The sequence below is a fragment of the Eretmochelys imbricata genome, chromosome 5, assembly GCF_965152235.1.
Source record: "Eretmochelys imbricata isolate rEreImb1 chromosome 5, rEreImb1.hap1, whole genome shotgun sequence".
In the NCBI taxonomy this organism is placed as follows: domain Eukaryota; kingdom Metazoa; phylum Chordata; order Testudines; family Cheloniidae; genus Eretmochelys; species Eretmochelys imbricata.
In genome coordinates this window covers 108522150-108539040 of record NC_135576.1, presented here as the reverse complement: position 1 = coordinate 108539040, position 16891 = coordinate 108522150, and the positions used below count along the sequence as shown (strand labels likewise).

Genomic DNA, 16891 nt, shown 5'->3' with positions numbered 1-16891 from the left:
AGTTCTCAGATGTCTAAAATGAATAGATGAAATTATTCCCTTTTGAGGCTTTTCTTAGGGGCTCTCCGGGAAGTGTGTTCTCAAAGCGAAGTCATGATGTATTCTCCCATCTGTCTCACTCAGGTACAGATGCGTTTTGATTTTATATTTTATATTTTTTATTATATATATATATATATATATATATATATATATATATATATATATATATATATAACCACATATAATATGGTTCTCAGTGAGTCATGCTAATAGTAGTAACGGCTTAAAGCATAATTATAGCTGCTTGTCAGGGTCCAAACTCCTGTTGCAAAAGAGAACAGTAGAGAACAAACTGTACAAGGCCATTCGGAGGATTTGTTGAAAGTGCCATCCCTAGAAAAATACTGCTAAATTGTTGCATAAAAAGCCAAAGGTAAAAAACAGTATAAATTAATATAATTAAAAAGCGGGTTTGAAAAGTACTGATTAGACTAGAGAACATTGATCTGCTGTCTTTTCTGCTCTCCTGTTTACTCACTCAATGTCTAATAAAAGGGTTTAAGAGGAAAAGTGTTATTTTTAATTGAACATTGACTGATGTAAAAGTAATACTGTTCAACGCTGAATTAATAATCTATAGTCTGCCAAAAGTATGAGGTTGATTAGAGTGAGAATGACCAAACTACAGGATATTTTCTTATTTGACTGTCTAGGGACATAACATTTTTCTTGTTTAATTTTGGTGTTTTATAATTTTATAAATCAGCATGCAACTTCAAAAGCAAAAATGATCTTTTATATAAATTGCACTTATAGTTATTGTCATGCTTTGGTGGTAACTGACTTTTTGGGTCTTATAAGAAAAACAGGCAATAATTGTCTGTGCTGCATGCAAGATTATATGTTTTGAGAAATTGTGGACAAACTGTGCAATATTGTTTCAAGTAGGGGAGATACAGAGAGTAGATTTTGGAAAACCCAGGGTTTTATGAAGATATTTAAAACGTGGCGAAGGAAACAGAATACGGATCTACAGTTCTTTTGAAACTGTTACTTTCTACTGTTTAAAATAACACATCAGCAGTTATCACAGAGTATATTTATTATCACTTTAACAAGAAATACATATATTGGTGCTAGAGCATATTCCAAAGAGTAAACTACCTCTAATGCTATGGGATAGTTTTCAGCAGTTTTTGTAAAACTCTGCCTTAGGAGGATGTGATGTAAACTGAATGACTGATAGCTGCTTGCGTCCACATTGGTGCAACACATAACTGAATAAAAGTGAGAAAGTAAATCTAGTGTTATATTATTGTAAATCTAATATTTAATGCAGTTATATTTGTACAGAGGACACATAATTATGATTTCAATTATTTGACAATTGAAAACATTGTGATTTAAAAGGACTGAAGCATTCAGAAATTGTGAATGAAGATGAAAACAAAGATAAGGCTTATTCATTGATTGGATACAGTCCTGTAGCTTTTTGGCTGACACATTTTTTATTGTTTATATTTTGTTTGGCATCTATGTGTGATTGACTTAGATATGGATATTTTCAGCAACGTCAACTAAACGTCAACTAAACTGGAAAAGAATATTAAGTTTTTTTTGTAGTTTAAAAATAAATAATTATATCATTACATATAGATTGCATTAAGTACAGAAGATATGCATATATTTTTACAGGTAAGTACCTAGGAATTACTTCTGGTGTAATCCATGTTTAGTAGATTCCCCCCACCCCCCATCAGCTGTTCTCTCTTAAAAAAAAATATTGACAAGCTAATGGGTCTTCTGTACATGAGTGTATCTCTAAGACTAATACTAATGAAATAAAATAGTTTTTACATTATATGAAAGTAATAGGGCAAATTCTCACTCCCACCTGTAATATAGTGAGCGGATAAGGTCTTTTGCTATTTCCAGGTCTTATGACATTTTTTTTCATATGTTTGGTTTACATCCTTTTTTTTTGGACTCTATGTTAAAATGCTACTCTTTATGTGTTTATAAAACTTAATTTATGGGATTTATGCAAGCATAAATAAAAGAGCATTATCTTGCTCTGATGTATCAAGAACTTGCTTATAAAATATAGCCCTTTCCAATCATGCTATATCATATGACTATTTAAATAGGCAAATTCAGTAATATACATTGGGAGTACAACTGTAGCCGTTCTGATTTTCTTTATTTGTAAAAGTTTCTATCCTCCGTTTGAAATGATTGAAATTTATTTACTAATTCCCCTCCTCTTGCCTCTAATTTGAAGGTGAGGTTTACATGCTTTGTCTTCTCTTATTTTTTCTAAAAGTAGAATGTCACTGAATCTGATATGAAGTTGTGATTAACAGTTTGAAAAAACCTGTATAAAATTATTTTAATTTCTACTGTACCCCCTATTTGTATGATCATCTGGACATATTTTGACTCTAGTGCTGTGTGCTCATCATAAAATATTCTGTTAAAACTTGTAAGCACAGATCAAAATAGAATACCTGATTGGATACAGCACTTTACAAAAGTTGTAGTTCAGTTTGTGAGGATATAGTGTTGTAGCCTCTTTTTAGAGTAGATCTGAAATCTAAAAGTAGGTTTGTTAAGCCAATACTTGGCAATTGGGAACGCTTCCCATCATCAGTTCAAAGGAGACAAAATACCTGTAAGTTAGTATACAGACATCACATACAGTGTATTTCCCCCACTCTCTATTCTCGTGTTGGAATGAATATAAACTCCAATTTCTCTCTCTTGCCCGAGACATGATAGGATGCAGTTACCGCATGCCTTTAAATGCTCAGGCTCTTGTGATATATTTAACACGGTTTATTTTTATATTGCTAGAAAATATTGTTTAGTTATAGGGAAAAATAATAAAAATCCATGCAGTGAAATTGTGAATGCTAAATTTTCTATGTGTAATTGCTAGACTTTTGCCTCATTTACTGTATCATAGTTCTCTAATTTGAATTTAGATGGATTGATATGAAATTTAGGAAGAGGTAAGGTGAGGGGAAAGGAGAAGGGAAATACATTTCTCTTGTAAACTACTCTGAAAAAAGCTTGGCCTATCTGTCAGCATTATGTTGTGATTACAGTGTAGGTCTTTGTTCATTTATTTGCAAACTATATACATATTTCAGAATAACCTCCATGTTAGTTTAAATTGTTGGTGCATATTGGTTCACCTGAACCATTTGTTACGACACTTGAAAATCTTACCTTCATAAATCACTTTAGTGCAAGAGCAGTTATGATTCACATGGGTAAGTGCCACATAAAAATCATTTTTTCAATATTGTCTCTACCAATGTTAGGGAGAAAAATCAAATTTAGTAGATGGCTTTTTAGGAGGTTTAGCGGGGAATGTGTATGATTAATAGCAAATCTCCATTTAGGATCATTTTTATGGGGCGCTTCTTGTCAAGTAATGTTTCATTTGAAAGGAATCCAGATGCACAATGAATCTCTCAAAGATATTTGATAATACTGCTTTACAGTAGGACATAACTTGCTGCTTTTCTACTTTGTATTTTTCTTGAACATATATTTTATAATTACAGTATTTGATGATATTGCAAAACAAAACCCTGGTCATAATACAAAAAATAAAGTTTCTCTTTTTATAGAGAAAAATTAAACTATTAGAGTGTCAGAACTGAAATTTATGTACTGTATATAAAATGACTTATGGTTTTGGATACTATTGGATATTATTGTTAATATTCAATATAGTACCTAAAAGAAAAGTCAAACCTAAAAAGTTCATGATGTCCTTAATACCCCCCCCAACTGCTCAATATACAATATTTTATGTATTTTAAACTATAAGCACTGCAGCCTACTTTAAATGTAGAGGAAATTATAGTATTTGGGACAAAAGGATTCGCCCCCACTGTAGCCCCCTCCCCACAGAAGTTACAGGTTTCAAAATTGGTAATAAAATTAATTAGAAATGTTATATGTTAAACGTTTTTTACTACATATGTTAAAATCAAAATGTTATTAAACGACTTTCTTTAAGATAACTTTCTGAGGAGAAAACATAAACTTTCTGTAGTAGTTCTATTGAGAGGAAAAAGCATGGCATCAGAAAGTGTATGGCGATAGGGAAGTCTTATCGTGGGCTGTGGTTGCTCAGTGCAGTACTGCCTTCCCACACAAAGAACAGATTGTGGTTTAACTCTTTGCCTGGCCTAGTTTTGTGTGCCAGTATAGTATCAGAAATGTTCAATTCTCTACTGGAAACTACTGAACAGTTTAATCACTTCCTTCATGTTTCACACTGTAATAAAACTATTTGCATTCTCTACTGTTCAATTTTGGTTCAGATTTTTTTTCTTGTGAAGGTGATGTTTGGCCATACATGCAACTGTGGTCACAACTTTTTTTTTTTTTGGAAGGGGGAAATAGGGGTGCAAAAGCAAATCTTAACATTTTAACATTCAGAATACTCTGAAATTGCTTTTAAATTTGAAGTTTTTAATACTAAAAGCTCAGTCTGAAGTCCAATAGGTTGCCAAGAAAATATTGTGAACTCTATAATTATGAAGCCATTAGTTATTCTTCTGTCATTTTTACCTAATGGAGTTAATCATCCCACTGATTAAATATGTCATTCCATTTCTATCAGTGTAACTAAAATATTAGTTTATATACTCTATTCTTGTGTATAATCACATAAAGAAAGCTAAGTTGTGGTATGATTGTATTACATTATTCAGTGTGATGCATAACCACTGCATAGTGCTTAAAAACAGAAACACCTACAAAATAAAAAATCGAGAGACACCCCCATAATCTTTCCCTTCAAAACCAAAACATAGTAATGTTTGGTAGAGGGTTTTGGCTATGTTAAGTTAGTGGAATAATTACATTCATATTTGTTAACAGAGGTAGACAGTACTTTGGGGGAAAGTCCTATTTGGGCATGAACAAGTATGGAGGATGCTACTTAAGAGAGGCAAAATGAATGAATGAATGAATTGCTGTGTGACATAACTTGTACATTACATTTAGGCTTTACTCCTTTAATGCATTACACACTGTAACGAGGTAGAAGATAAGAACCTGCAGGTAAAGCCACATGCCAGGAAAGGATATTTTAAAAATGTGAATAAATTGCATGGATTTCACAAAAGTAGTGTTTGACCAGTGGTGTACTCCTAATGTCACCCTGCCACAGCACGCAGAAACACAAAGAATGCAAAGTTTGTGCCAAGTTGCTATTTTTCATTGTACATCTCAGATTGATTTTTAAGGGGTTTAGAATAATTGCCACACTCATGTGATCAGTTAACAAATTAACTAACTCCGTGGGGCTTCAAATCCGATAGTAGAGCTTCTGGACGAACATTAATGTAATTTTGTTCTCAACTTCATAAACTTCTATTTTACTAAGTGTGTGTGTGTTGGGGGGGGGGGGGGGAGGGAAGGAATGGGAGGGAGGCATGCAGAGCTCTAAGTACAGAAGCTTCTGTTCAGGATTTTTACATGCTGTGTCTTTTGCCCACCTTCCCTTACCGTATACTGGTTTCTCTAGTTACCACCACTGGAATGGAGCTGTTTGTGTTGGAATGTTGGACGATTGATAAGAAAATGGATCAAGTTTAATGGCGCATGCTCTTTGTGCCACCAGCAGCCTCTTGCTGAGAGCATGCTCCAAAAGCGGGAACTGTGTGGCATTACACTGAGCATGTATATGCTTTGTGTTTCTGTGCCACAGAGAAGAGAAATGAACTGTGGCATTCGCTCCTGCATTCTGAACATTTCTGCTCAGATTTTTTAAAACCGTATTGTGTCCTCTTTGTAAAATGGTACTGCTTGGCATTAGCCGATCAGTCAAATTTTTAAATGTTAGAAACAAAACATCTTGATAGCATCTCTTTTAAATGATGTAGTCTGTATAGCATTGTGAATTGAAGGGCATACAAAATAAAGCCTTCACGTGTTTCTTTCAGAGGATGAAATGTGGGGAAAATGTGATGCTCAGGATACTTCTGTCTCTTGTCTGTCAGTTTTAGTAATTACATAAAGGGGTGTTGTGCAGAAATTGTTGTAAATGTTAAGTCTATATTTTCTTCATCTTGGTTTTCACTTCAAAATGTTCAGAAACTTATCTCTCTATTGCCTTTATTATGAGAACAAATTGACTTTGAGTTTTCTTCTTTCTCCCCCGCACCTTTTTTTTCAACAGGATGAATTTCACCCGTTCATTGAGGCACTTCTACCACATGTCCGTGCAATCGCCTATACTTGGTTCAACCTTCAGGCTCGAAAACGCAAGTACTTTAAAAAACATGAGAAGCGAATGTCAAAGGATGAGGAAAGAGCAGTCAAGGATGAGCTACTTAGTGAAAAGCCTGAAATTAAACAGAAGTGGGCATCCAGGCTCCTCGCCAAACTGCGCAAAGATATCCGCCAAGAGTACCGGGAGGATTTTGTGCTCACTGTTACTGGGAAGAAGCACCCATGCTGTGTATTGTCCAATCCTGACCAGAAGGGTAAGATTAGGAGAATCGATTGCCTGCGACAGGCTGACAAAGTCTGGCGTCTGGATCTAGTCATGGTGATCCTGTTCAAAGGCATCCCCTTGGAAAGTACGGATGGAGAGCGACTCATGAAATCCCCACATTGCACAAATCCAGCACTTTGCGTCCAGCCACATCACATAACAGTATCAGTCAAGGAGCTTGATTTGTTTTTGGCATACTACGTGCAGGAGCAAGGTAGGAAGCAGACTGTTGTGTTTCTATGTTAGTATGTCAAACACTGATTCCAAGCAGCTTTTTTTCTTTTAAGGGAAGACTTCCAATGACACATTTTTCTGTGGTGTATATACAAAACTTAGGTATGTACACATTTGTAAGTCAGCATGTATACGTATACACAGATACACGTTCACTCCAACAAACATATGTGCTTGACACATGCATATGACATACATGCTGGTTTTTCTTGCAAAAGGAACAAGGATTATTTGAGTTCCTTTGAAGTTCATTTTTGTCAAAAAATGGCAATATGTTGGATATTTTTTGCAGTTAGTACTCCAGAAAATATTAATATTTTATAGGTCTGTTTTCAACATCGTTAATGACATATGCTATGTATGTGTACTTGTATACATACATATGTGTGTACTTGCACAGAAACATACGTACAAAATATAAATATTTACATTTTCTTTTAATTACTTGTATTCAATGACTTGTGCTTATATTGAACAATCTGATTGCTCTGAAGAGCAACTTTAAACTTTCTCAACTGTTATAAAAATCAAACATGAAAAAGGATTTAGCAAAGAAACACTGACACAGCCCCAGAAAATATTGTTGTTATATAGTCAGAATTACAGCATGCAGTGTTTGCATTTTATTCATATTTTAATAACCACTCTTTGATTGTATGAACCACTTCAAATTACCGATATGAATTTTACTTTTCAAAGATGCTTGATTCAGATTTGCCCAAATTTTTCCATCAAAATAATATTTTCATAGTATACTGATACACATAATTTTACTTAAGAATTGTTTAAATATGGAAAATACTAGGTACACTTAAAAAATAAAAAGAGGCAGTTCAACTTAGAGATATAGGACTAAAAGGAAACCAGCTGTTCATAATGCTCTACAGATGATTCAGAAAAAGTATTTTGCTTGTTAAACTTTATGTATATAATTCATTGATAAAAGTATTCATTTGCAGGTCATCTGAATCATAGATGAATACAAGTAGATACATGTTTTCATATTTCTGAAACCCATGAAATGCACACTCTTTCTTATAGGTCTTTTTTTAAATTCTCTTGTAATTGTACCATCCTCTAGAAGTCTTTATATTACTGATTATCCACATTAATAAAGCATTTCTTTTTTAGCTGTAAATCCAAACTGGGTAAAGTTTGAACTGCCACAGATGGTGGGCCATTTCATAACTTGGCCTGGTGGTGGGCAGAAATGGCCTGCAGAAAGGCAGATGGCAGACAGTTATCTGATGTGCTGTATATAACTAGGGGATTTAACTGAGAAATTAACTAAATGGCTTTTATTAGTAACAAAAAAAAATCCAAAAAAGTAAAATGGCACCTACCTTCATTTGGCTATAGATTTTACATACTATTTATTGTATTAATTCTGTAGAAGAACACATACAACAATAAGTTTTTAATGAACCTCTGTTCTAGAATTCATATTTAATTCCCCAAATTGTGTGTTATGATCATATAATTTAAGTAAAGCAAATTAAATACAGTGAGTTTTGCTGGATTATTCATAATGAAAAAATATAATTCGGTAGTTGGTTCTGCTCGTTTTTTATTAGCTTATTTTTTTTTCTCAGCAGTACACAGTGTATATACAACATTTGGTTGTTTTGCAGTGGTTTGATGTGGCTGCAAAACCTGGCAAAGCTGATCCAGGAAAACAAAAAGAAAAGTGTATACTGTCTGTGGTAGTTTCAAACAAAACATCTTAATGATAACTCTCTAAATTTCTTTAGTGCAAAAAGTTCAGGAAATGACATTATGGAAATACATATAGTAAGACATAGCCTTAATACTAACACATTTTACCTGTCTATAAAATATATCTTTCTGAAAGTCAAGACTACAAGAGGAAACAAAATGGTTCAAGCAACTCTGGAACCAAGGAAACGTAGGGTCGGTATAATCTCTTAAACTTCGTCAGTTTTTAAGTTGGTAGCGAGCTTTAACTTGAAATGGGGAAGCAGGATTTGGGGGACACGCGTTACTGGATTATTGGTTTGAATGAATTGACAAAATAAGTTATTTTAAGTGTCAAAATAGACATGAATAAAATAACCGTACGCTAACGTTATGACACCATTCATATTTCCAAAGATACAAGGAGTTACTAAGAAAATATACTGGAAGATAAAATTGATTAAATTATTTGTATCAAGTCACCATTGGTAGACCCTTTGTTTATTGTAAATTGTGCATCTAATTTGTATCTCACTGCGTTGTAGTAAATCTCTTGTTAACATGTGGTGGCTCTCTACTTTTGAGGAAGTCCTGTTAAGTTAACTTTGTATTTTTTTTCTTCTGTCAAGCTTTTAATCTTTCTCTTCTTTATCGAGAGCAGTTCAGTTATGGCAAATTGCAGTGTAATTGATTAAGGATGTTATGTTTTGTAAAAGATATAGCAGTTTCATTGACTGCATGCTTATCTTCCACATGACTTTTTATTTCTTTTTTGGTATATGAAAACCTACTTAATTATGTCATATACATTAAGTATAGAAATAAAAACAATTCCTGAAAGAAATACGAAAAAAGAATAAGTAGGTGAAACAAAATAGAGGGTTTTTTGTTTTTTTTTAAATGACTAGGAGAAAACATGAGGAAGAATAGTTAGAGTGCCAATGATGGTTGCCAGTGGCACCAGGATTGGCATCAGACCTTCTTTGTTTAGCCTAGGATGCCTGTGATTTGTTGGTTGGCATCCGCATTGCAGTGTGGAGTAATGTTACAATATATTGACAATTTCCAGATCTAGAAATGTCAATATCCTTTTGGTTCTTTATAAAAGGGGTTTCTACTTCTTGTATTCCATGTTTCTTTTGAAGGAAGAAATAAAGACCCAGCCGATCAAGCGTTGTCGCTGACCAACTTTACCTGGTTCTCCTTTTTGCTCCTCTCTCAACCTTCAGCTATTTTCTCCCCCTGCCTCTTATTAGCACCCTCTTCTCTTGCAGAATGTAAAAAAAAATTAGAAGGGGTTTGACACGGGTTTCAGTATTGCTGCTTTTAGTGGTTTTGGGGAAAAAAACTAAAGTTTACATTATGCTGTATACCTAGGTCATTGGAATGCTTAGCATAAAAATAATTCTTTTTAAAAACTTATTTCTCTGGTGTTCTGCCTGTGTGATATATCTGTCTATTTTTTCTGATTTAAAAAAAAATTAGCAAATGCCATGATTACCATTTCTGTTGACAAAACTAGATTTTTTTTGTTATCCGATAGACAGCGTGTATCATTTGGTATGAACTACATCTCAGTCCATAAAATCATTTGGTGGTATTTGATTCAATCAGTGCAGCGCTTATGCTGTGTTTCGTTGCTACAAGAACCGCCATTTTGTTTGTCAAGTGCCAGGAGGAGGAGGGGGAAGGCAGACAATGTGCTTGATGCCAATAATGGTTGCCAGTGGCACCGAGGTTGGCATCAGACCCTCTTTGTCTAGTTGCTGAATGCCTTTGATTCGTTGGTTGGCATCCGCATTGCAGTGGGCACATTGGAAAGTTTTTGACAATCACTGAATGAAAGCTGCTGTACTTGTTTGCTGCAGTAGAACCTCAGATAATATAAAATCCTTTCCTCTTATAGATGTTTTACTTAATCCTACAACAGCTGATTTTAAAATTCGCATTGCTGTTTTTCTAAACCATAAAATATCTACAGTGATGTTTCTCATCTGCAGAATTCTTAATCCCCATGTTGTCTTTGTTAATTTTTTTCAACATAAATAAAATACAACCCTTATATTAGGTATTTCATCGCATACTGAATGAAGCACAGTGCACCTTGAGAAATGTTTTGGAAGTCTAAGAGACTTAAATAATAGTAGATGCATTAAGCGTTTTGAAGTGTTTTTTATGTGCCTGTTCCTATCACACTGTGTTTCTCACACTAGTTATATTACCTTATGCTTACACTCTTCTCTTTCTCATGGTCTAAGAGTGATATAATTGGAGAGCTTTAACCCCAGGTACTAATCTAAATCAGGAGTTCAGGGAAGGCGCTTTAAAAATAATTTCTAAGTATAAGTTCAGCAAAAAGATACAGTTCCGCTTAGTCTGATATAGTTCAGACACTCTTAAATTTCTAAGTTCTTAAAACATCAAGATGTTAGAATTCCAGCTGCACAGTTCTGTTACCAGGAAATCAACAAAAAGGCTAAATGATTTCTGTTGAAGTTTCCTAGATAGTTAGCATTAATACTGCTTTCTGGTTAACCACCATTATCTCTTTAATTAATAAGAAGGATTAGCAGTTCTACCCAAAGGGCTGCACAGAAGGAAGTCTGGCCTACGTGAGTCCCTGAATCGCCAGACTGTGTCCTGTCTGTTTGGGGGAAAGGAGGAGGCGGGGGGAACAGAAAGGGGGAAGGGAGGGTGTAGACTGAGCTTTCTCAAGAGTGGGTAGGGGAGAGCTGTATGTGTGGAAAAATGCATCTATTGCACCACTAGGAAGTTTACAGATCTCAAGAGATAGCAACTGTTGTGTGCTGGCACTTTGTACAAACCACATGACTTCAACAGTCTGCAGTTTAAACTAACTCAGGCTTACTGATTTTTGGACTGTACTTTGGACTGTTATTAAGTACATTTTCAGATAATCTGAACAGGAACACAGAAGTCCATGTGTCTCAACTGCATTGATTTGAAACAGTATTTAGTCTTTTTAACATTGACAATTATGGTTACTTTTTTTTTAATGGTCACATCACTCTTTTAATGTGAAATATCATAGTAATCCATATACATTGTTTTCCTATGAAAAGTGTAACTTCATTTAATAAGAAATTTTAATAATTTTAAAAAATGGCACTTCTGAGTTATAAGAGTTAACTAGTGAAATACAAGTTCAATCTTTTTATTAGGTTTTGTTTTTTAGGTAACTGACATTGAACTAAGTATACTTTGGTAATATTTTTTATTAATATTAATAAAACTTTAGATCATAGTTAAGAATATCAAAGTGAGAATTTTTAAGTATTTAAAAAGTGCATGAAATTATTTAGGATGATTAGTTCAGTTTAGTAATAAAGTTTGAAGATATTTTATTCAGTTGAAAACTATATGCAACAATATATTGCTGCATAATGCTGGTGATATGCAGGTGCTCAAAGTGCTACATCATCCTCATACACTTAGGACCAGAGTTTGCACTTCTTGTGCACTTTGATACCTATGTGTTCAATGAATGCAAAAATGGGCCCATAAGGAATTCACTGAATTACTACTTGTCCTAACTCCCATTACCTCGCTGGATTGGCCCATTAGTGAAAATTTAAAATGGGAACATAAAGTTAAGTATTATAACCATTTTGCAGAAGGGTACACCAAGGCACAGTGGTTAAGTGACTTACTAAGTTCATACAGTAAATCAGTGTTGAACTGGGAACAGCATCAAATAGTTCCAACTAACATCTTCCTAACCACTAGATTATATGTCGTGGATTATATTATATGGAACTTCAGTCATGACATATAGCTTCACAAGGCAGTTCCAGGTTTAACTATCAGAGCCCAGGTGCCAATATGGAAGCTTGGCATCTAGGTACTGATATGGCAGACTGAACCCTTGTGTTAGTAGCAATCACACTTTTGGAACAGAGAGCCAATATGGATCAGAAGAACAAGTTTCATATTTTATCAATTCTGATTTTAAAATTGTGGTTTATCTTTAGCTAGCAGATCGTTATATTATATTTTCTTAAACATCAGTTTGCTTTGATCAATCCCAGTTTAATTGGAATTATGAAGAAAATATAATATTTAAACTGAAAAAATGCTACATGCTTCTTTTGGCATGAGAATACATACGGTACCTCATCTGTGCTGAAAACAACAGGCATGACGTGCATTCATTGTTTAAAGATGGTTAATTAGATGTGAACATGGATGTGGTAATGTTTTCTAAATGGTTCGTGCAAATATTTTGTGCACGAAGATATAGGGAATTAAAATATTTGATAAGACTGCATGCTATTCCTGTTTTTCTGGTCTCTGTGTGTCTACTGACATTTTGGAAGGCAGAACTAAAATCGAAAATGGATAGTAATTTTTTTTTTGTTAGTTTCCCATCAAAGTGGCACTCTTGGTGGTGGTATAGGTTTGGCCAGAGAGAAGGAGGAACTTTTAAATATTTAATGATAATGTTCCTGGCATGTATGAAAGAGATGTATTTCAAGAAGGCTTCTGTTCCTCATGGCCTCAGTAGTGAAGTCATCTCCACAGGATTAAGCAACATAGTTCCTATTTAAGTCAAGGGGAGTTTTGTGGTTAAATCCTGTGGCACTATTTGAAAGTTTAGGGCATAATCTTTAACTTCTGATATCACATTAATTTCCATGGCAACAGGCCATGAAGTCAACACTGGATTATTGCCTCATGATAGGGTCAAACAAAAAAAATACTCAGAATTGTGAAAAAAAAATGCTTCTTTTTAAAACATAAATAACTTTATTAATTTGTAAGGGAAATAGTTAAAATAAGAGACAAAGTCAATTTTTTAAAAAAATTCTCATTTTCCTATATGTTGAAGATGTCTATAGTTACAGTGAAGGCTTAGTTAAAACTGAATTAAACACTAATACTATTACACTTTATATTTTGAAGTATATTACAACAGAAGTGTTGTTAATTGACACACTTTAAAGGTGCATGCATTGTTTGTGCTAAAGGAGGGTAACTGAGCAACCCATCTGGTTTTTTCAGGCTAAGATGTCCAACTTTTTTTTCCCCTCAGCCCCTCCCTGTGGTGGAGGAGTAACTTGGGAAATCTCAAGGACTAGTGGTTACGCTATCGGAAGCTCTGGTTATTACAGCAGCATACCACAATGCCAAGCATAACAATTCAAGAGGCTTTCTAAAGACTTATACTCCCTTCTCAGTGGCAAGGTGGTATGTTGCTTTACAGTAATCATTTGGGTTGATGAACTTAAAATATCCGGTCAAGTTCTACTGCTAATTTAATGGAATAGGTTTAATAAACTTACATGTTGGGATGGAGAAGAAATCCCTTAACTCTGGAGATACTTTTCCGATGCTAAGTGAATGTGAAAAAGGAAAAAAAGCCTGTCTGATTAGCCAGGGTTTTTTAGATAGTAACAAGATGCCACTCTTCATGGTTTTACTCTATTTTTTATACCATTAGAACTTATAGAAACAGTTGCTAATAGACGTAAATAGAGGCAAAGCAATCTTAGATTTAAATTGGAGGTTTAGGTGCTCAAAGGTTAGTAAATGAGAAAAAAGTCCTATACTATTATCTTGGTCAAAGGGAAAAGCTAGTTGATTTGTGTGCGTGTATATTATATTGTTTGTGAGCAGTGAGCACTGAATAGGGTTGAGTTGCGGTCTTGCAGTATCATCCCTCTTCCTCTCCCCACCTTTTTATTAATAACTTCTTCAAACAAATGAATTTTGGACTGAAACTTTCCAAGCTTGAATTCAGCACAAAGGTGATTTTTTTACTTTTCTTTAAAAGTTTTTGAGCTGAATTGTTTTGGCCATTTTTTGAGTTGTGTGTGTTGGGGGAAAAAAAAGATTCAAATGAAGTTTTGCTTTAGTGTAAATTAGAAATGGTTAGCGTTAGAAATGTCAAACTTGACTTGATTTTTTGTTGTTGTCCTAATTGAGGTAGGGATAACCTCAATTGAGGTAGAAGTTCCTAAATTTATTATTTAGGAACTCCTAAATTTGTTCATTAGTTTTAGTGTTAGATACATTTTTAAATCAGCACTTTTTTTACATGAGCATTAGGACATTTTTTCTTTACTTCTTGTGTGTTCCATTTCCTCCTCCCCCACCCCCCCGTCACTTAAAATATCAGGTACACACTGAATCACTTTAACTTTAGGCCACCCATAACTACGGAGGGCCTTAGGTAGCATTCCCATAAGAATGTAGCTAAAGGCAGCTCACCCATTAAAGCTTCCTTTTAGTCCTGAGTTGCCTTAAGCATTTTTATTGTAAAGGTGCCTTTAAAACTAAAGCATAAGGGCACCTTTGTAGCTCTCCATGTCCTTCACTATGTAAGGATACCTTTACCGAAGATAGCTGTACAACTCTAAGGGCCTTTTAATTATTTTCACCCTTAAAAACAATGAACAGGGAAATTAAATACAAAAACTAACTGTAATGCAGTACTACTGTTGAAAAATCAAGCACACAAGTTAGGAAATTAAAAAAGTTAAGGTTTCTAATACACTATTAACTCAAGCATACTGTACATATGTAGCATTTTCCATATTATTTGCTCCTCTGTAAGAATGCAGAATTTTTTAATTTTAATTTCTGGATATCCTAATTGTGCACATGACTCTTCAACCGTAATGCAGTATTAACATTAGTTGTTGTACTCTTCAGTCTCATTTGGGATGAATTTAAATAAATGAGAGAGAAGTATCAGCTTTTTATGCTGAACACAGTATGTTGTGATTTATTTTTTAGTCAGACATTTCTCAGTATGCTCCCAAAACTGCTTCTATAATAAAATCCACTTATTGGAACATTAACTATTCGGATTTATTTTTTTCTCTAAAATAGAACCAAATAAAATATGCGTATTATCTAACATAGAAGTTTCAAATTCTGTAATTTAAAAGTTTTATAAATATTCATAGACAAAAATATTTTAAATTAAAAAAAAATCTTGATTTTTTGCAAACCACATTGGTCAAAAATAACACGATTTTCAGCTTGATTTCTGGGTCAAATTAGTTCATAGCAAGTTGTACAGAAACTTGTATTCAAATCTAGAAGTGCATCATATGTAGCTAAGCAACAGTATTTATAGTAGAGTCAGTTCTCCGCTTCATGTATGTGTATAACTCTCAACTAATGCCAGTGAGAAGGTTGCAAAGGTATTGAAGGGACAATTATAGTCCGGTGTCTCTGATTTAAAACTGTGAAAATGTTTTCTAGTCAGGACAACGTGTATTTTATTATTCTGACATCTGCAGTTTCTGGATGGATTACCTTAAATTTGTTATGCCATGTTAAAAGCCTTGTTTTATTACGCCAGTCTCAGCTCCTGGCCTTAGTGTCAGGAACCCTGCTACGTGATGCAACATGTCTTGTTAGGTTTAATTGACCAAAGCTGATTTGTTAAAACAAGTCATTTGTGCTGTAACTTATGCCCAGGCCAAGTTGCTACCTGAATCTCTTGACCTTGACTTGTCTGGGTCATGAAGTGGCTACGAACCGCTTGACCTTTCCATTGTTTAACAGTGCCACTGTTTCCTCTGATTCTTTTGTGGTAATAGCTGACAAGAAGGCTTCAGCCCTGACTTTACACCCCAGTGGATTTCAAGGCATCCCTCTGGAGTTGCTGTGTCTTCTGTTTGATATGGTCTGGCTGTAATAGTCATCTTTTGTTTGCTGACAGTGATGGGGACAAATTGGCAGCCCTCCTTGGTGGAAGAGGTGGCAGAGGGATTACTAGTTAGAGGGACACGACATTCTGTTTTGCTGTGTAAAAGAATTCCATTTCTTTTAGTGAGTGTAGAATCATTATCTCTTCCAAGAGAAATTGCCACAATTCTGTATCAGTCAGATGCTCTTAGTTCAGTTTTTGAACTTTATATCCACCTTAATGTGTCTATCAGAAACACCCTTTGAATGTAATATGCTGGAAAGGGGGCTTGGCCTTGAGAGTACTTTAGGATGAAAATGTCAAACATGGATTTGCATTGTAGTGTGCAGTATTGTTGCAGCTGTGTTGGTCCTAGGGTATTAGAGAGGCAAGGTGAGTGAGGTAATACCTTTTATTGGACCAACTTCTGTTGGTGAGAGAACTCTGTGCAAGCTCAAAAACGTGTCTCCCACCAACAGAAATTGTTTAAATAAAAGAAATTGCCTCACCCACCTTGTCTCTCAAACGTGGATTTGTTACTTCATAGGTGCTGGAATTCAGGGTGCTACCGCTCCCCCTGTCTTGAAGTGGTTTCCATCATATACAGGGTTTACAGTTTGGTTCAGTGGCTCTCAGCACCCCCATTATACATTGTTCCAGCACCCCTTGGCTGAGATAGGGTGGGTTTTTTTGTTTGTTTGTTTGTTTGTTTTGCTTTCCCCAGTGTGGATCAGAAACCCAGTGGGGCGGGCAGGAAAGTTAGGTTAAAATGTTACAACTAAGTAACAAAAAAA

General features: G+C 34.7%; 1 protein-coding gene across 7 annotated transcripts in view; it reads left to right on the top strand.

Moving 5' to 3' along the window:
• Positions 1 to 16891, top strand: part of NFIB (nuclear factor I B) — a 335698-nt gene that overhangs the window by 129485 nt on the left and 189322 nt on the right. For 3 of the 7 annotated variants that reach the window (XM_077816439.1, XM_077816436.1, XM_077816435.1), the window contains exons 1-2: positions 94 to 123; positions 6188 to 6719. In XM_077816439.1, coding sequence (XP_077672565.1) covers positions 94 to 123; positions 6188 to 6719 — 562 coding nt within the window. Of the gene's footprint in view, positions 1 to 93; positions 124 to 6187; positions 6720 to 16891 lie in introns of those variants that run through there. The other 4 variants (XM_077816437.1, XM_077816434.1, XM_077816433.1 and 1 more) reach the window with 2 other exon arrangements.